This window comes from Athene noctua, chromosome 1 (genome assembly GCF_965140245.1).
Source record: "Athene noctua chromosome 1, bAthNoc1.hap1.1, whole genome shotgun sequence".
In the NCBI taxonomy this organism is placed as follows: Eukaryota; Metazoa; Chordata; class Aves; order Strigiformes; family Strigidae; genus Athene; species Athene noctua.
In genome coordinates, this window is record NC_134037.1 from 166,293,560 (window position 1) to 166,314,978 (window position 21,419).

Here is a 21,419-nt window from a genome sequence, read left to right on the forward strand (position 1 = left end):
TTTTTTTTGGTAACTGTAGGTGAGGAACCAGATCTGATTTGCATCACAGTCCCATGGGTGCGAGTGCTTATGCTAAGAAGCCCTGGGAAGCATCCAGCCAAGAGCAGGGAAAAAGTGTGACCGCTGCTTTTGGTAGCAGTACAGTTCTGACTGACTTAAATTATCATTTAATGGCACTACATTTAATGTAGTTTCAAGGTCTCACTGAAAGAGGTGATCCTGCATCCGGCTGTTCGTTCCCGTGCTGTTACCTTCTGCTTTGTGTTAGCACAAGCTGTCATGCAGCTGAGGTGAACCAGCCTGCTTACCTGAGCCAAATGGGGAAAGGAGGCATCTCATTTTGTCTGTGTGGTTTTGTTAGGCAATTTTTGGCCTAAATCATTCTCCCAGTTAACCAAACAAGTGGCCCACTCTTAGGCCACCTTTCAATCAATGCTTTTCACAGTGTTTGTAAATATGCCATCCGCCTGTTTAAAGGCAGTGAAGACTGTGGTAGGTTGCTGCTGCTCAGGACAAACTGGGCATCGTTCCCGTGCTTGTCAAGCCACAAGGAAGCTTCGTGCTTCTGCTTATTTCTGCTCAGACTTGCACGGAACCCCTACCTTGAAACCTCATAAGCTCTAAGGCAAACAGTGCTTTAAACAGTGTGCAATTCAGCCTGTGTCCCGGATGAGCCAGGTTACTGAGACACATGGGTTGGACCAAAAAGAAATTCGAGGTGGTTGTGAATTCATCTGCTGTGCGAATATGGGCTTGGCAGGTTTTCCCCCTTCCAGGAACATGACTATTTTAAAGCACTTCAGCATGATCAGCTGTTTTGAAGGGGCTGCAGCAGCCTATCTTTCCCAAAAGTGACACTTCATATTTATTTTTCATGGCAACTTTCATCATTATTTTAAAACTGAAGGTAGTTTAGACAAAAATTCTAACGATTTTGTTTGTTTAGTTGGATATGAAAACCACCGCTCCTTTTTTCTGTTTTGGCAGTTAAATATTCTGGTCGACACTGGGAGCAGTAATTTTGCTGTAGCAGGTGTGCCCGATCCTGATGTCACCTCCTACTTCAACACCGCGCTGTAAGTACCTGTTCTGCATGCCATGGTGGGTTAGGATGTCTTTTAGATTCTGGCTTCTCCATGCAAAAGAAGATGATGAGGCAGTTTGTGGCACTCTTGTGACATCCCATGAGAGTGGGATGTTTGTTGCCTGAATGGGAAGATTGGCCTTGTCTGATGCAAAGTCCTGCCTAACATGAACAGTCCCACTGATGGCAGTGCAACTGAGCTCTGAGCACAGCACTGATTAGAGTTGGAGAAAAGGAAAAAAGATTACAGGGTAAAAATAATTTTTAAAATCATGCCAATTTTAGGCAATTTCTCATCCGAATAGTCTTGGAAGGATTTAAAAGTTTAAACATACTTTCCCTTTGTTTAAAAACAAAAATTAAAACCCAGTAATTGTATCTGTTACTTGATGTTTCATCCAAAACCAAAATTAGTTAATCAAAAACTAATTTGTTGTTTAGTTTGGCCGAGGGCCTCAATGATCTGCTGAATCTGGTCTTTTGTAAGAGATGACTTGGTGGTTTTGGTTCTTGTTATGTACTAGATCTGCTGTGTTTAGCATGAGCTGACATTAGTCACAGCCAAGCACAGCTTTGTCTGAATCATTCTCCATCCTTTCTTTCTTCCTTTCCGCCCTTCTCTAGTTTCAATTATTTCAGGTAAACTTCTCCAAAACACAGTGTCCATCTTTAGCTGAAGCATATGGATACAAATACTTAGAGGACTGGGAATCTGGAGAGTATCACCATTCTCATTACCTCTTTATGTATTTTAACATGGATTTTTGCACTTTTTTCCAATAAGATGCACTGGTAATAGAGGGAAAGCCAGTATTTCTATGCTGCTTACTAGAACAGCCTCATCTTCTGTCACATATTCTGATGTTAATGCAGATATTTCACATCTCACTCTGATACATGACACAGGTCTGGAAATTCCAGAATTTGCACTGGAAAGCTGTTTCTGCAGTACTGCAGAGTTTTGTGTGCCAGCTATCCCCTTCCATAGGCAGTGGATAGAGGAAACTTAATTGCAAAGAATTAAAAGTACAAGCAATCCTTCTCCCTTTTCTCTTAAGTGATATTATTTTGTCTGGAAGAGCAAGGCCTCTCATAAGAACCATAAACTGTTAGAAACAGCAACAACGGCAGAGGTTGTGTGTTGAGAAAGACTGGGAAATCACTTGAAGGTTACAAGTCTTTTAGCAGCGTTGTCAGTGTACACTGTGTTTTGAGAACTTTGATATAAAGAAGTTAACAACGAAACCTTGAAATTTACACCCGGAAGAGTTAAGGGTGCTTTGTGAAATGATTCAAACTCAAGTCATTACAGTCTGGAGCAATTGCAATAGCAATTTCTGGTTTGGGTTGGATTGATGGAGTATTGCAATATGCTCAGAAAAAAGTGCAAACATTGGCATGTTTGAACCTGGCTATACCATGCTTCTTCCATTTTAAATGCTTTAAATACAAAGAAATGCCACCTGGGAGGCATCCTGCCCCCCCCTGAAGTCAGTTAGATGTTTCAAAAACGTTGCTTGCAAAAAACCCCTGTAGTTTTTTTTTTCACCTAGTACATATCCCAGATGAGGTAGGGCTGTCACCAGATCAGGTCAGGCATGTCTTGAGTCCAGCCAAATCCTGTAAACCTTTAAGGGTGGAGAATCCATGATCCCTCTGGGCAGTGTGTTTCAGTGCTGTGCCACACTCTCCTGTGCAGGAAATATTTCCTAATGTCCAACCTGAACTTCACAAAATATAACTTGTGGGTGTTGCCCCTTGTGTCTGGCACTGCGGAAAAAGGTTTGGCTGTGTCATCTTTGTAACTGTCTTTCAAGCTGTTGTGAAATGCTATGAGATCTCCCCTTAGCCTCTTGTCTGCAAAGCTGAAGCCTAGCTCCTCTCAGCTTCTCATCACAGGTTCTATGTTCGTGGACCCTGACCTGATAGCCCTCTGCCAGTTCCTCTTTTTTTTCCAGATCCCACAGCTGGCCACAGTCTATTCCAGGTGTGGTCTCACCAGTGCTGACCAGAGGGGGAGAGCAACTCCTTGGATATATTGTTCACAGCCCCTCAAATATGGCCTGGTGTGGAATTTGCTGTAAGCACAGGGCAAGTATGCTGTTGACTTTTATTCAGCCTAGTGTTCACCATCACCCCAAATCCTTTTGAGTCCTTTTCAGTTGCTTCCCAGTCTGTCCTGATGCATGGAGTTGATACTCCTTTGGATTCAAGCAGTTGACATTCAGCATGTCAGCTGCTCCCCTTAACGTAGTCTCCTGTCCAAATCTTCTGAGGGTACAGTCTGTCTATTGTGTAGGTTCTTGATGAAGATGTTGAACAACTTTTTTCTCCACTCACAACCCCTGGGGCACTATGCTTGTCATGAGACTGATGCTGAGCCCTTTGAGCCCAGTGACCTAGCCCATCTTCAACCCACACAGTGGTCTGTTTGTTCAGCCCCACATTCTCAGCTTCCAAATGGGAATGCCATGGGAGATGATGTCAAAAGCCTGACTGAAGTCAAGATGTGCTACAGCCACTGCACCCTCTGCATCTGCACAGCCAGTCATCTTGTAGAAGGCAATGAGGTTGGTGAGGCATGATACGACTGTGAAATGCCTTGTTGAGTGTCCATGATTATCTTCTTGCCCTTTATGTGCTTGGGAACTGATTCCAGGAAGTTGTTCTCTGGCCTTATGATAGCCTTTTCCCAGTAGTCAGGTTACCTTCCCTGGTTGTCATGACTTTGCATAGATGATAGACAGGGGCCTTAATATCACATCAGCTGGATCTGTAAAATTACCTAAGAGTGACCTTTACCCATTTGTAAATGAGACAAATGACCTATGGGCACTTTTCTTCCCCACTATGTGGAACACTTTAAAATTAGATAAATAGGTTTCCTCTCATCTGGTAATCATTCCTGCAGTTTTTCCCTATATTGTCATGAAGTGCTTCCAAATGAAAGTCATAAACTGCAAATTGAAGACGATGGGAAAGAAGGATTAGTAATTTGTGAAGTTAATGGGACTGAGTTATAGATGTGTGCTTATTAGAATATTAATATTGTGTTGGAGAAAGAGAGTGATGGGTCCGAATTTCCTGATTGCCACACTCCTAGTTTAATTTTATTCAAACGATCAAAATCTGAAATTAAATGCATGATTGTTTTTTGACTGAAATTGAGGAGGGTGCATAGGAAAAGCATTATCTTTGTTTCAAAGGGCCTGGAGGGTGTATTGTTCAGGAAGAGTCCTCCTTGAGTAGTTTTAGAACTAGCTTGTTAAATGATGTTGTATGTCATATAACGCATGTCGTGTAAGTCTACTGTTTAATTATCAGTCTTCCTGTACAAAATGAATAAAGCTGTTATCATGAACTTTTTCACAACTTGTGCTTTTGTGTGGCCCTGAGAAAACTTCGCCGTGAAAAGTTCTGAGTCTGCTGTGATGATCATAAGTCACCATGATGTATAAGGTTTTGGGAAATGGCCTAATTTGTCCTGAACTGAAAAGAAATCACTTTTGTTCCTTTTGCTGTTCAAAATAACAAGTAGTTTTTGTTGAGTATGCTACTTATGATGAAAGACCTACTTAAACGGATGTATAAAGGGATTTTTACATTTGAAACTAAAGTGTCAGTGATGGGTCTGTAGCTGTAAGTGAAAGAGTGACGTACTCAGGGCTGTCAGTATTCAGCAACAACATTCAGTTTTATTTCAGTGTGAGTACTACTGCCTCACCATCTAGAGTTTCATGAGCAAACTGCTCAAGAATTGATCATTCCAAGAGACAGGAAGGTAAGAAAATTATGGGCAATAAATTGAGGTAATATATAAATTATATACCAGCAAGCAAAAGTAAGATGCTGCTTTGTGCCATGATCCTGCAAGTTTGGTTGTATACCTGTACAGTTTGTGGTTTGGGGTAAACCATAAATTCATTCTAGAACCCATGCAAATTAGATGGGACTTCTTGGTTAAAAATCAATAATTTATACTGGGTTTTGATGTCTGCTTTGTCATAAAGTTGTTGGCCCTGAATCACTTATCTTGTGCCATCTATCACTAGAGACAAGATCAAAATGTTCGTTTAAACTTTTTTGCTGATTGCTGTTTTCTGTCCCTTCTTTGCCATTGTTGTCTGTGGAGACATTGATTTGGTGCTTAAGAAAAAGTGAGCAGGCGAGCAGGAAAATCTGAAGTCCTGTTTTGTTGCAGAGTGTCAAGAGAGCATGGAATTAAGAAGGAATTACATGTATTTGGCGAGGTTGGTGTTAAGCAGGTCTTTCTGTGTAGTGGACTTCTTGTTGCCATGTTAAGCTTCTTTCAAACGAAGCATGACATGAGAAATATTTTGGTTACATTTTGTTCAGTGCTATATGCTGGTAATGAGGAGTAACTGCATGAGAAAATTAAATCATTGCTAGTTTTCTCAGCTGAGGCTTCAGATCCATTTGAGATTTGAGGAACATGTTTCTGCTGGTTGCTTTGGAGAGAAGACAGTAACCAGAAAGGAGAGGGTGAAGGGAGTAGCGTCACTACAGCACCATAATGTAGGAGGCCTTTTTCCTTGCCTCTGGCTAAGATACGCTCCGTCCTGATGGAAGAGTTGAATTTCTAATTTTCTTATCACAGCCAAAACAGCTTGTTTGGAATTTTTTTGTGCTGTGTGTTTGTTTTAAAATACTCAGCCCATGAATTAGAACAAGTCTCTAGTTTTGACCTCCAAAGAAGTTTTCTTCCTTTAGATCAGCGAGGTGGAAAAACGCAGGCTGATTAGAGTCAAGAAGATGGAGCAGGAAGTGGTTTTGCAGAACAGAATATAATTTACTGCCACAAGGATTATGTAAGATCCCTTCCCACATTAGGAATTTCGCTCCTTGAAGGAAATAATAAAGCCTTCTCTTCAGTTCAACATTTGTGCACTTTACAAATGAGATGACTGTCCTCATACCCTTTTCTGCAGTGGGGAAGCTGAGGCACAGAGTGTGAGGAAGTGACTTTTCCACAGGAAAGATCAGCAGCCGTGCTGGAAAATGAACCCAGTCTTTCAGTGTCCTGGTCCACAGCTCAGTCCATCAGTCTGTTACCACTTACGGAAGAAGAACTGTGTGCTGCTGCTTTTGCTAGTCATGCAGCACCTGTATTTGCAGATTTGCTTTGCTTCATTCTCCCCACACACACTTTCTGATTTCAGACATTTCCTCTTCTGTTCCACAGACGGACACTTTTCTACATTAAGAACACTGTTTTCCCTTCCTTTCCCTGCCCCACCCCTGATTTCTCTTATGTCACTAGTTATTCAGACTGTTTTGATTTATAAAATGTACTGCCAGTATCACAGTGGTGCTCTGAAGACCCTGCCTGAGCAGAGATGTTCCATTGTCTAAGTATCATACAAACGCAGAATTGCACAGAAAAGTAAAACAGCAGTAGTTGTAGAAGTGTCCAGACACAGGTAGTAACAGTATCTCTGGAATTTCTGCATTTTGAAGTATCATCTGTAGGACCTATTATTTGATATATTTCTGCTGTCTTGGATGTTACAAGTTACTGAGCCTTGAAGAGCCTTGAAGGTGTTGGGAGTATCAAGAACTGCTTAAGGTTAGATCCTGGCCTCTTACCACTCCCTCCCTCCCTTAGCTAGGAAGAGGATCAGTTGCATCTGATCTGTATGGCCAAATTGTCCCTTAAGAGGAAGTGTCTGCTTGAATGGATGGGAGTTGTCTGTGTTGCCACCTAAAGGTTGTTCCCTGTAATAGGCAAAATCACACCAATTTCTTTCTCAGGTGAGCTCAGGTACAGGTGGTTGTGAAGCCACTTCATGTGGCTGTTTCTGTCAGAGCAGCCATTAGATTAAAGCTGGGTTGATAAAACTGTCCTCACTTAATAAATCACCTGCACTTTTTGTTGTTTTACATGTAAAGGTGGTGTTATGAAATTATTTTGCACTTGATTTTTTTTTTAGCTTTTAAAAAAGCTGTCAAGTGAAAAGTCTGTTCAGATGAATTGAGCATGGTCATCTGTCTCTTCAGAAGGGGAAGCTGTATGCTGAGTCACGGGACCAGAACAAGTTGTAAGGGATCTAGAACTTTTGTAGCTCTTCAGTAGTGATGCAGGCAGAAGATGATTTCTATATTTATATTACAGGATTTTAAAAAGAAAAATCCATTTAAGTTTTTTCTAATGTTTTTGTTAAGCCTTCTAAACAGAATTCTTTGCCTTTCTTTACTTGCCATACTTAACTGCTCCTTTGCCTTTGCTGCCCTGGACTTGAAGAAACTCCTTTTCCTTCTCCAAGTCAGTGACCATTTGTTAATAATATCCAAGTCTGCTTACTTCCTGATAGACCAAACTGCAGATTTAGAAGACCTGTGTCTTACTGCTGATACTCACAATAACATTCCAATTTACCCAAAATGGATTTTTTAATAAAATAATGAAGTCTTAGTCTACAACTATTCAGTTACCTTGGCATTTCAATTTTAGGTTTGAATTCAGAAACTTTTCATTTCCTAATGCCACTTAATACATTCCATCTCCAGTTAAATAGTATTGCTCCTATTGTGATGGACCAGTCTGAGTCAGGGACACGTTGCACTAGGTGGCATAATACCTTAGATTAAAAAAAAAAAAGATGACATGTATTGTGAAGATTTGAATCATTGATGGCTTTAGGATAGAAACAGGGACTCAAGATTATTTTTTTTCTTTCCACTTTTTACTGCTTTTACAATCCATCCCCCTTCTTCTGTGAGTATATGTGATTGACTTCACAGGCTTCACTTTTTTTTCTCTCTGGGAAAAATTGAGATTGAATATATTTTGTTGTCTTGCATTCTAAATGAACAGTTCATGCATAAGTATATCTTTTTCTTTTAAAGGTCAAGTACATACAAATCTCAAGGGATTGATGTCACAGTTAAGTACAGTCAAGGAAGTTGGACTGGAGTGCTGGGTACAGATGTCATTACTATCCCAAAAGGAATCTATGGCAGCTACACCATCAACATTGCTACTATTCTTGAATCGGAGAATTTCTTCTTACCAGGGGTTAAATGGCATGGGATTCTTGGTCTTGCCTACAATACCTTAGCCAAGGTAAATAATCCTTTCCACCATTACTGTCTTTCACAGTGACAATAAATAGAAATCCAACTATTAAAGTGAGCAGATGTTCTGCCAGCATTACTCTCCTCCCTTCCAACCACTCTTTCCTATGGATCCTTTGTGTTTGTTCCAGAAAGAATAAATTGGGTTGTGATGGTACCACAGTCACATGTGAGGATTTTGCCTTTTCTGGTGGTGAAGGCTCTGATTTTAACTCCTCTGGAAGGAATAAGCTTTTACAGAGCTTGTAGTACCACAGTATGAAAGTAAAGGCTTCTGATCTATGTGTGGAGGGTATGTATTAGGGCTCTGATGACTTTTCTCGAGACTTGTCAATGGACTGATGAACTTACTTGGCAAAGCCCTTGGTAGTTCATTCTAAAACATTCTCCATTCATCAAGTAAAGGTTGAGATGGAGGGCATATATGGATAATTTCAGAACAAATACTAGCTACAGTGTTTTCATGAACATAGAACCAAGCACATCCTGTTCTTGCGGAGGTAGGAAATTCAGGTAGAAGTTTAAATTAAAATTTAAAATTTATAATCTCACAATCTAAAACTGAAAACATGATTGGAATACTACATAGTCATAGTTTTCAACCTACACATAACTATCTGAGAAATTTACAGAGATATATTCTGTAGGAGCAAATGATTCAATACTGCCTGCCAACTCTGGAATTAAAATGCTTTATTCAAGAGTTGTGTGATCATTGTATTGACTTTTGCCATACTTGTGTCATATACTGTTGTCAGCCAGACAGAGAAGAGCTGCTTCTCAAACTATGGTTTGGGCAAATAGTGTATTCAGGGGATTTATTTTTCCTTTCTTCCAAAGACTTAAGTAGCGTTGGCTTTTGAGGCTGCTCTGTGCTTTGTGTAGTAAGAGCACTTGGCACCTCGCAAACTAGCCAGGGTCTCTGCCTGTCACAAGGTATACCTGCATGGAAATCTGAATTACAGTGAAATTACAGTACTCTAATAACTGCAAAAGAAATCATGACATGCAGTGCAGGAAAGAACCTGTTGGCCAGTAATCAGCTGAAGTGAGCATACTTGGATATGAAGTTCTTTAAAAAAAAGAAGAAATAAGGGCCACTGAATTCAAAGTTCATTGGAATTAAACTATGTTTAAAAACTGAAAATCCTCACTTTAAAATTCTGCCTTTTAACTGTGGGAAGTTGTGAAAGGCAAGTTACATTTGACTTTTCTAATAACACAAAGCCTTTTCCAAACAGAAAGCATTGGTGAGAGTTTCTGCCTGAAACTGAAACTAGTATTTGAATTCGAAAACTGCAACTGGAAAATACTCTCATGCTCTAGGGATTTCTGTGACAGTGGTCAAGGATAGAAATATTTTTAAAAACAACAGAAACAGAAAAATGACAGATGTTGGTTTTTTAATGACTTATTATATCTAGAATTTTCATCACCTGGTTGTCAGAAACTCAATTTACTTGTGAAAAGTGGTCTTGTTTGAATGATTTGCTCATTCCTGCAAAAAACCTTTTTAATAAATACTTCTTCAATTCTTGTTTTGTTTTGTTTTGTTTTTCAACACTTTCAAGCCTTCAAGTTCTGTGGAGACGTTCTTTGATTCTCTTGTGAGGCAGGCAAAGATCCCCAACATTTTCTCCTTGCAGATGTGTGGTGCTGGACTGCCTGTTTCTGGAAGTGGTACCAACGGAGGTAGTCTTGTGGGTATCTGTCAATCTGAGAGGGAAGATGTATCTTTGCTAATCTCTCTCCCTCTTTTCTATGACTATCCTACTTATTCCAAATTTAGCATTTAAATATATGAAATATTTTGTAAGTTTTTTTAAGGAAAAGTTAAGCATTTAGGCAAAATTCAAGTGTCTGTTTTCGTTCTCCATACTTATTTTCTCTCTCATGTTTGACTAAACTTCTGTATTTCAGGTTTAATTTTAATAAAGAAAAACATATAAATATTGTGGTGTTTCCTCAGGGCAGATTCTGCTACCTTTCTCAAACTGAGTAGTACCCTACTCAGCTGCTAAACTTGTTCAGTCTCATCAAAATGCTACAGTATTTTTTTTACATGATGTGAAAAGGGGGAGAGGAATCAAGGCTCTTTTCCTTTTTTTGTAGACAATTCATTAAAAGAAAAAAAATCTAAAGACCAGATCTTCAACCCGTTACTCTGGAAAGTCTTTCCATCAGTTTTAATGGAACCAAGAATTGGCCATTACTTATCTGGAATCAGGAGCTGAAATAAGCATATCAGCACAGGAATTGATCACAAATAGTTATTTTGCTGAGAATTCACATACTGTAAATGTTAACACACTTGAGATAGATGAAGACCAAGAGAGAACTTGCTTATGTTAGTTCAGTTCAAAGGCTGATGGTCTAGTATACTCCCAGTCAGCTTCAAAGTCAGTTTTGATGGAAGCTAATAGTGATAGCAATGATAGGATGGTCATATTCCATTTTGCATGTGTGTAAGAAAAATGAAATGTTCTTGAACAGTATTAAGTTTTTTCTGATCTGATAAAGTGAATTTATGATGTGCAGGTTTAATATTCTGTCCCATTTTTATACATTGGCTAGATTAAACCACTGCAGATACTGTTTTGATTTTAAACAGTGGGGCTTTCATAAGGGAATCAGTGTGAGCTTGTAGATCAAGATGCTGGTAGTTTGACCCAATATGGGAATTCTGTTTGACTGAAGCATGATCTATTTCATACTGCTTTATTATTGACAAAGAACTTGTCAGTATGATACTTACAAATGCTGCTAAATTAAAATTTTGATGCTCTGTATATCACAGAGTTAAATATTCCCCCTTTTTTTACTGTACCTGCCCCAAAAATAAACATCTGAGATTTTAAAGCCTGTGAATTCCTTTCTCCTTTCCCTTAGGTTCTGGGTGGAATTGAACCAAGTTTGTACAAGGGTGATATTTGGTACACGCCAATCAAAGAGGAGTGGTATTACCAGGTTGAAATTCTCAAACTGGAGGTTGGAGGACAAAATCTCGAATTGGACTGCAGAGAGGTATTTGTGATTATGTGTTTCTTTCTGTATAAGATGCAAGTTTGGTTAAGAAAAACACTTAATTGATCAGTTTTGTCTTTACAAGTAGATGCATATTGCCGTTTCCTCTGAGAATTAAGGCTGCATGGTAGCTTTGAAAAGAAATGAATGACCCATGTGAAATGCAGTGTGTATATCAAGCATGCTAAAATTGCTTCAGGGAGGACTTTAATTGAGAGTATTTTCAGTAAATTAGGAACTGAGCTACAATTGTTAAGTGAACAGTCCACGGAAAATAAGGCTGCTGTGGTTTGGAAGGGCTCAGCCTCTTGACTAGTTTCAGTTGTAATGAATGTGTCTAAACACTGAAGATGCTGCATTGATTCAAGGAGACAACAGTCTTTAAATAGCTACAGCTTATGGTTTTCTGTTATACAGTGAAATCAAACCAAAGGGTTTTAAAGCATTTCTGATCAAATTAAAGGGAAGATTTTGGATTGACCCCTGTGGCAATGTCTAAGTATGTAAGTCACAATGACAGTGGGCAGGTGTCATCCTGGGACGCTTCCCAAAGTATCTCATCCTATGCCTGCTTTTTAATTTTTGTAATACACTTCTGCTCACTTCACCCTTACCAGTTACTATTCCTGATGGATGTGTTTTCTGGTTTTTATTAGAAATAATGTTCTGCTATCTCTGCATCTGTCTAATGAGACTGTTGCAATTTTTATTCCAAAACCGTCTCATTTTTTTCTGGAGAATATATGTGTGTTTTATTTGTTTCTTACTGTTGGTTGTTGCTATTCATGTTTGATTTTAGTTCTATAATCTTCATGCCCTGTTTTCATTAGAATTATTTTATTTTATGCTTGTTCTCTTAGGTGGAAATCATAATAATTCTGTTCTAAATCTAATTTTTATAGTTCATACAAATTAAGCGAAATTAATAATAAAAATCTTGCATGTGCATAAATATATTTCCATACAAAATATGGAAATCATACTGCCATATAAAATATTTAAAATGAGTCATGTTGTCTTTCAAGTTAATAAGCAAACCAAGGTCTATTTAAATGCCTGCCTCTGTTACACTGTTAGGAAAGCAAAACCATTGGTTTGTGTTTGCTTTTCTTTCTTGCCTTAAAAAACAGTCAACATGTTTTTGAAGAGGAGCCCTTGTACTAATGGTTTAATTCATGCTGTTTCTGGAAAACAGCTCACTTAAAAATGTAGTGGTGTTATGAAAGTTTCCTGTTATTGTTGCGCTTTTCTGAGCCAGGGTTTGCTTTCACATTGTATGTATCAGCACAGTATGCTAGTCACTGGTACAGAAATCATCATTCCTTTCTTGATGAAAGGAGATCTTTCTGCAAAAATTTAAAGGAAGAACAGTAAATTAGAGCTAGTATGATTAAAGTTTGGCTAGTTAGGTGCTTGCAGAGGATGCATAATTCACTGTATGGGATGATGAACTATGTGCCCTCTCTCAGTTGTTTTCTAGGAAATGGAACATTTTTTGTAACCATCACCAGAGACTACTCCTTTCCTTGCCAGGGAAAAGTAGTCCCCTCACTTCAGTGCTGGGAATCTGTCCAGTGTTACACTGCAGCTGTGGCCTTGAGCTTGGCAGACCAGGGCTGAGAGAAGTACTGGGCTGCCAGCAGCGTACCCTGCATAGGCTGCACTGTTAAATATTAACCAGGAAGACTAAGAAGGCAAGTTGCTGCCTGTTGCAAGTATGCTGTACACAGCATGAAAATCCAGGTGCTTAGTCCCTAGCTGAGTGATCCTGCTACTCCAGGCATTTTGCATGGGTTTACGTTAGTGGTTGACCCTTTTGGCTGTGCCTCCTACCTACTTTTTTCCAAGGGTGCCTTTCTAGGATACTGGTGATTGCGTATTTGTGCTACAAATCTGTTAAAATGGACTCCAGAATGCCCTGATATTTCTCTCCACTCTCTAGAAGTATTTCTGAGTGTGTAATAAATGGTTTCCTGTTTGCTTTTCTTTTGGTTCTGCTTGGCAGTCTATAGCAGCTCTTCTTTCAAAAAGAAAATAACTAAGTCAGAGTTACTTTTTTACTTCTTGGTGGGTTTTATATTCATCACTGTGCTAAAGATATTCCTTGTGACTTGATAACATCTAAACCAATGTATTTTCAATTTGCTTGCTGTTTGACCTCTTCCTAAAAAGCTTATGCTGTATATTACCTTCTGTTTTACGATTATGCTATAAACATGTCACTGTTCAGTTATACTGATCCTGCTACCTAATCTGGTAACAGAAGTAGTGCAAAGAGCTGCCACTGCTACTTGCTTCCCTGCCACCCCCCAACCCCCCAATTAATCATAGTTTTTAAGGAATTCGTGAAAAAAGGTGTAAGTTTTAAAATATTTATTTGGTGTTTGCTGTATCTGAAGTCTGCTGAAATCTCTTAATCTGAGTGTTAGGGTTTTAATAATGAGGAGAAATGTTTGCTTAGCTTTAGTGCAGATGTTGAGGCAGCAAGATTGAAATTTCATATTTCTTTGTACTCGTTTTTGTCCATTTTAATGGGTTTCAGAGTTGAGAGAGAAAGGTGTGGCAATTGGCATTGTACTCTCGAGCCAGTATCAAACATTACATGTAATGACACGTAATGTTCTCTGACTATTCCTAAATTAGATATGCCAGCCATTAAAAGTAGGCTGCTGTGTTGTTTTTAAATTAAAGTGAGTTGTTTTCATGATAGCAGAGACCTTGACTGAGGGCTTGGACATATGTGTAAGCTACATCAGCATGCTTAGGCATCTCTCTGTACTGAGCAGGAGAGAGCTTTTGCCCAAAGTGTATGGGAGCAAAAGTGGATTAGCTCGCACCTCTGAGAGGGGCCGGGCTTTACTTCTTTTACAGTGGCTTAGCTATTTGCACCAGCTGTGGTGACACACAGTAGTTTCCCGTGTGGTGCAGATAGACTCACTCTTGTGTCTAGGCTGACCATATCTTGCTTTTGGTCTCAGACTTCATTTGAATTCAAGCTACCAGCTGGAGAGAGCTGCCAACAGGTATGACATGCAGGTTTGGGAGGACAGCTACCAAAAAGAAACAGCTTTTTCATTGTTATGAAACAGTGGAATCTGCATTACATTAACTACAGTGTGCAACTTCTTTTTTCCCCCCTCCCTAGTATAATGCCGATAAAGCAATAGTAGACAGTGGAACCACGCTCCTCCGTCTGCCTCAGAAAGTCTTCACTGCTGTTGTGCAAGCAATAGCTCGCACATCCCTGGTAAGCTAATGTCATTACATCTGCTCAAAATGTTAAATTCCTATTAAATGACCACATGATCTTTGAAAAGAGTGTCATCTTTGCTGTCTACCTTGTAAGTCATAGGGTGTTAACCTGAGGAGAGCAGAATCTTTCCTGGTCTACTCCTGTTAATAAGTGAGAAATGACTGATAGTCTTTGATGGAAATGGAAAAGGGAAAGAAGAGGTGAAAAGGGGAAAGGGGGATCCAAGTACAGACAAGAAATGTGTGTATGGAGGTGCATCAGAAATAGTGCAGAGATGGAATATTTTGTTTTAAGCATTTCAGGGACATGCACATAATCTCTGTTTCTCTGATTCAGAGTATTAAGAGTGAAAAAATCAGTCCTTTCATTCAAAACAGTGTGTATAAAGTAGAAGAACCTGCTACTGCAAGCAGTTCCTTTCCAAGCTTATTGTTGTATAGAATGGATGCCATTCATTAGGATTATTCATATGAATAAAGCTGCTTTTGACCTTCATTACTGAATTATTTATATTTTAAAGTATCTTTCTTTGGAAATAGAGTGGGCTTTAGAAGTAGGGCATGGCAATGGTGGATTTCTCTGAATGTAGAGTAACTGAAGCAGCATTTTCTGGTTAATAAAAACTATTCATACATTTTAGTTGAATACAATGAACAGTGCCAAGAAGGTTAAAGATGAAAAATAAATCCCAGATATTTCAGTGTGACAATTTTAATATTTTTGTCATGTATCCACAATCAGGCAGCGGTAGTCATTGCAAATCACAGGAAATACAGTAACCAGATGATTGGCTGGCTGCCCAAAAAAGAGTATTTGCCTATATGCTGCTAATTCCAGACTGAGATCCTTTTCCTATCTGACTGAGAGCAGAGACGTGGCATGAAGTGTTCTTCACTGCCTGCAGGTGTCCAGTATCTGAAATAAATGTACCAGTTACCTTTGGCAACTCAGCTTCCTTGGTTGAAAAATTCTTCTCTTTGCAAAGCCCTTAAGTATTGACTGGAACAATTTCAGTCAATGGGGGGGGGAACTGGAAGAAGCCTACCCAAGAGCTCTTGTAAAGGCTTCTTGTGGATAGAGCATCCTCCTGTGAAGGAGGTCACAGAGGTCCACACTACTCTCTGATGTTGGTCAGGACATTTGAACTAAGGCCTTCCATATGATAAGTAAATAGTCAACTGATCGATAAGGTATTAGAGGAGAACCACTCACTCACTTTGCTTAATGGTTTTTGTTCTTCCTATTAAAAATGCATAAACTAACTCTTCTCTTTCAGGGTTTCTTTTCGGTCTCAAGGAACTTGCTGCTGTACTCCTTTCTCTACACACACACCCCCCCCCCCACCCATCAAAAATTACTTTTACAGTTCTAAACAAAGGAGATAGTTTATTAAATAAGGAAGTAGTTATAAGGTGTAAGGATCAGATTCCAGCTGTGTAGGAGCAATGTCGGGTAAATGAGTATTTTCAGCAACTATACCGTGGCATCAGAGACATACTCTTAGCGCCCAGTGCTATGTACCACTGAAATGTAAAATCATCTGCTCTCATCAGACATACTTCTCTGACCACAGGTGAACCAAGTTAACAAGTTCCTGCTCCTAGCAGCTTGTTATGAACTTCCCAGCAAGATGTTATTGCCCCCTCAGTATGCTGGGATAACTGCATGTGAAGCATACTTTTATTCAGCTCCATTAAAAACTAAGGCTATGAGCTTCATGCTCTTTAGTGGTACAGATTGTTTTTTAAACCTTACTTACTTGGACTGAAGTCTTTTAGGGAGCAGCTATAGATGCAGTTTCATGTTGGCAGGTCTAAAGTAGGGTGGTTTTGGCAGATGGGCAGAGATGAGCCACAGAGGGGTGGCAGCTACTACACCTCACTGAGCTGAAGTCAGAATGTCATGTCTGCTCACAGCATGAATATAATACTAAGTTACTAAGTTGAAGAAGGGAAGGCTCACATAAGCCTAAAATCTTTATTTTAATAACCTTTTAGGTGTCATACAGCCAAATCCCCACCAATGCATTTCTTCAGCATACAGAAGTAAGGCAAAGAAGTGCAATAAGCAGTCTTTCTGGGAAATGAAAGTAGGCACTTCAAATAGAGTATTTAATAGACTTGGTCTGTCCAGACTGGGTTCTGTCTTGCAGTTTTTCTCAAATCGCAAGCTCTGCTTTCCAAGAGAAAATGGAAAAAGAGGAGAACTATATTTTTCAGGAGGTCTGGCCTGGAACCTAGCTGTGAGGGGCAGAGCATTCTGTCCCGTTCCAAGAGATGTGCTTAAGCGTCCATTGAGAGTTAAGGGTAAAAGCAGTCTGTTTGTGATGTTAAGTTTCCTTATGTGTTTACATGAGTGTATGCTTTTGGCCCGAGAACAGAAATGAGCACCAGGAAGTGTTAAGTCTCTAATAGTGTGCAGCCCTAACAAATATTTCATTGGCAGGTATGTGGGGTGGGGTGAATAGTTGTCACCTGTAAAATGTCACATAAATGATGTATGAGCTGATGTTTACAAAGTAATCGATATCACAGATAAACACAAATGGAGGGAGCAGAGAGGCTGGATTCCATCTTTCTTCACCTAGGTGAGAGGCTTTGTCTTTGGCTGTGCAGCATCAGAACAAGATACTGCCTTGGATGTTGCTTCACATGGGAATAAGAACCAGCACAAAGTAATACACTCAAATAAGGAAGGTTTTTCCTCTGATCTGGCAGCAGATCAGCTTCAGGGAGCAGAAACATTAGATGTTTGTCTTAGGCAAACAAGCTCTGTAGGGGTTTTCTTTTTTCTTTGTTAGTGCCATGGATATATTAAGAAGTATTGTTAACCAACCTTATTTCAAAAGTATGTCAAGTTATATTGGTAGTGAGTGCAGGGCAGCAAAAGAGACAGAGGGACATGTTTCTTTTTGTTGACTGTAGCAGACCTTGATTCCCTTAGATGCCAGGAGATTTTTGGCTTAGCCCTTGGCTTCAAAACTCTAAAGTTGAATAAGAAGCTGTAGGTATGTGAGGAAGGGAGATGACTGCATTACATATTTGTACAGTTCATATTTTGGTTTGTGTCTTTAAGAAAAGTCTGCTGCTTCGAAACGTTTGTGTTTGGTCAGAGCTGTTCAGAGAAGAGGCAGATAGGTAGTAAAAGTCTGTTGGTGCTTTACCTCTTTGCCGTACTGATTGCTCAGGGAGGTCATACATGTTCAATGCAGAAGTAGAAGTAATGAGACACAGGGAAGGGAGAGCTGAGCTTGCTTTTGCCTCTTCCCCCTTCTTCCAAGTCCTAATGGGTTATGACACACCTTGATTTGTGTGTTGGGTGGTGTTTGCTTTGTTCCTTAAAGAAAAAGCTCTTTGTCGGACTTGTGTTCATGCTTGAATTTCCCCATAGGAATGGAAGAAGTTTCAAATAGTGGTAACAATCATTTACAAAAGACTATCAAAATGTATGTAACCTGTGTTTATCACTTTTTTTTTTTTAATAGATACAAGAATTCTCTTCTGGTTTCTGGACTGGTTCACAGCTTGCATGCTGGGATAAAACTGAAAGACCCTGGTCCTTATTTCCCAAACTTTCCATTTATCTGAGGGATGAAAACTCCAGTAGGTCGTTTCGGATCTCTGTCCTACCACAGGTCTCAACCTTCTTTGTTTATTCAGTTATGCATTTATTTTTACTATGATAAAGCACATGCTCTTAAAAAATATGAACTATTTTTAGCAGTAATAGAGAACTGGTTTATTGCATGCAAGGGAAATATTTTCAAATTAAATTTTAAAAATCAAATTTTAAACAGGGAAAATAACAAACTTGTCAAACCTAAAACCAAAAAGAAAAAACTCTTTTCCCTCTGAGTGCAGTCCATGTAGTTGGGAATGATTTTTTCAAATTGTCAGGAAAAATAGGCAAGTTGTTGTTTTCACGAGCTTTAGCCACATTAGATGTCAATACAGAATGTCACTGCTCATTTTGATCTTCTCAGTTTGGGAAGCAAATTGATTTGTTTTTCGTGACTTTCTGAGTTGGAACACTTCTCCTGAATATGAGCCTATGTGATCTCTTCAGCAGTTTCTATAACTTGGTTGGTTTATCTCTTATTAATATTCCATCCCAGCTTTTAGAATATAATATGCCACTTTTATTTTTCCTCTCTGGCTTCCCCTCCCAGTATAGGTTGCAATACAGGCTAGTATCCTCTAACATTACTAATACAGTCTTTTACCTTAGGGGATGGTCAGGAGCAAAGGGGAGAACGAACCTTTTAAGTACATTTTAACTTGAAATACAGGAAAGCCTTATGATAAGCTTTTTCTGTATTGATCATGTAGCTTGGCAATCTTTCATCTTCCCTGAGGAGACAAGGGGTAAAATGTGACTTGAATTTATGAATCTAGAGTCTTGAAGCTGACACTGAATGCTCTCTGAATCAATTCCATCCTGATAATTTTTTTTAATAATAGAATTATTCTCTCATTTGAGTTCACAACCCAAGTTCTTTCTCAGCTATCCTTCCCTTATGTAAAGTACAATTAAAAGTGGCTCTTCTGAATTTGCTGTTGACCTTCACATAGTAACTGACTGTGTTCAAACTTAAGCTTAGAATCCAAGAGCTATACCTCTTACCTGCATGTAAGCCTTGACCAGTTTTAAATCAGGTGCAGAAAACTGTTTGTCCCTATTCATTCTCTATTTCCAATGGAATTTGACTGCTTGAGTATAAAAATCTGGACTTCTAAGTACTGTGTGGTGTTGCTTCTTACACTCTGCATTATTTTTTTTTTTAATAGCTTTATATTCAACCTATTCTTGGAATAGGAGAGAATTTACAGTGCTACCGATTCGGCATCTCTTCCTCCACAAATGCTCTCGTTATTGGTGCTACAGTCATGGAAGGCTTCTATGTAATATTTGACAGAGCCCAGAGGAGAGTGGGCTTTGCAGTGAGTCCGTGTGCAGGTAAGAGAAATATTGTTCAAGACTTTGTGAGTGAGGAAACACCTGCTGCTCTCAGAGAAACAGCTTTGCTGCTTACCTGATGGGGAAAAGTGTGGTTACTCATGAAGTGTGAAGGGTATGTTTTTGAGCAGTCCCAAGCTATTCAGATTTCAAGGGGAGAAAAAACAATCTGTATTGCACGCAACAGTCTTTTGTCATGAAGTAAATCAGCCTCAGCTCTGGGTATCTTAGCTGCATTCTGCCTTCTGAGAGATCTTCTTTCTGAGACATCTGTCTGTGTGTGTGATTTCCTCAACAGTTACATGAGACTCATCACTGGGTTTAATGCAGTTTCATTTTTGTATAGTTGCTGTTCTAATTTGGACATAAATGGATTCTTCAACTAACTTTTGCAATATGCAAAATCTTGCTTTTCTCTTAATGTAAATTGTGCCTTTTCAACCACTCAGAAATACTTAAAGAGCTAAGATGAAAATGGGACTCAAATTTTGGTTTCTGGTGTTTGTGTTGGTTCTAGACAGTTTTCGCAGTGTGAGTAGAAACCCATTAATTTTTTAATTAGCTGCTGAAAAAATGTGAAAAAGCTCATCATTTTTTGGCTGATTTTATAGTGCTGGTTAACTTTCTTGCTTTCTCATGATTTCTCTTTTCTTGCCATGAATAGTTAAAAACAAATTTTGGGGTTTCCTCCTCTTGTTGATGAGATATTGCTTTGGCACCACAAGAACATACAAGTGGGAGAGGAGGGAAAGGATGTGCACCCACATGCCATTCTCTGCCCCAAACAGAAGTAGTCTATGCCCTGAAAAACATTGTATCATCTGAGATTTGCATGAGAAAAGCACTAGACTGACAGTGCTTCTTTAATCCCCAGTATTTGTGTTAGAAAGGGTAAGGTCAGTAAGTACTTGAGTGCTTAATGCAACCAGGTAATTGAGGAGAAAAAAAGAGAGATACTAGCTAGCTGAGTTGTAGCTCCAGGGCATTTTAAAAGATTTTTTTCTTATTTTTTATAATTTGCCCATTGTTAATGGGTTCAAAATTGTCATCTTTGAGCTTGATACGAAAGAAAATCTGGATACTGATGTGGGTTGCTTAATGAAGACCTCTATGAGGTACCATGCAGCAATGAAAGCCACATTTTCAATGCATCTGGAAAGATCATAACTAGACAAATTCTGCAGACCCGGTTTTCCTGCCTTTCATTCTTCCTCATGCTTCCTGACTGTCATTTTAGCAAGCATAGAGCTGCCTCCTGTCCCTGCCACGCTGCAGCCTTTAATGGAAGGGGGAGGGAGCATTTTGACAGAACATATTGACCGACATGTGGTCAGCAGGGGACGTGAGCCAGCTGGTGCTCATAACAACTGCTTTGACAGCACATCTTTATTGAGAAAAAGAATCAAGAAACCATAATAACACCTTAATGTTAATATTGCTACATGGAAGCATAGAGTTTGGCCACTTCATGTAGCTCTGCCAACCTTGTCTAGAGAGGAAGAAGTGAGTTTGCTGAATAGAAATTAAATCTGAATTTACATGAGCTTGGACACGTGACGATACACAGCTGGTGCTAGAAGGCGTTTCCTCCTTGTTTCTTTGTACATGTTTTGTGCATATGTCTGACCTAGAATCTTGGGAACTTAGCTTCTTGAGAAATCAGATGTCACAAGCCACTGACTGAGACAAGATACACTGATTTGTCAGTCTCCACTCACACGGGGCAGATGACATTTTGCTGGATGTGCCAGTTATTCTGAATTCACTTCTTCACAGCTTGTGGCTTCCATATTTAACACAACTTTCATCAGAAAACCACAACTGTGAGTGGTTAGCAGTCAGTGCTGTGTGAGGGATTTAAGCTGCCTAACTGGCTTCCTGTGGAGGCCAGCCATGTCCTCCATAGCAACTATATTAATATAACTTATTTGGAGCTTTTTAGTCTGTTCGTGGGCATAAATTAAATTGAATTACTGGTGGCATAAATCTTCAGAAATAGAGAAATAT

General features: G+C 39.3%; 1 protein-coding gene across 2 annotated transcripts in view; it reads left to right on the forward strand.

Annotated features, from left to right (window-relative positions):
* The window catches only part of BACE2 (beta-secretase 2), a 48,779-nt gene that overhangs the window by 21,160 nt on the left and 6,200 nt on the right, over positions 1-21,419 (forward strand). Inside the window, exons 2-8 of one of the 2 annotated variants that reach the window (XM_074929223.1) lie at positions 988-1,076; positions 7,952-8,168; positions 9,751-9,879; positions 11,069-11,203; positions 14,349-14,450; positions 17,941-18,090; positions 19,244-19,412. In XM_074929223.1, the coding sequence (XP_074785324.1) occupies positions 988-1,076; positions 7,952-8,168; positions 9,751-9,879; positions 11,069-11,203; positions 14,349-14,450; positions 17,941-18,090; positions 19,244-19,412 (991 nt within the window). The remainder of the gene's footprint in view (positions 1-987; positions 1,077-7,951; positions 8,169-9,750; positions 9,880-11,068; positions 11,204-14,348; positions 14,451-17,940; positions 18,091-19,243; positions 19,413-21,419) is intronic. The other variant, XM_074929233.1, reaches the window with a different exon arrangement.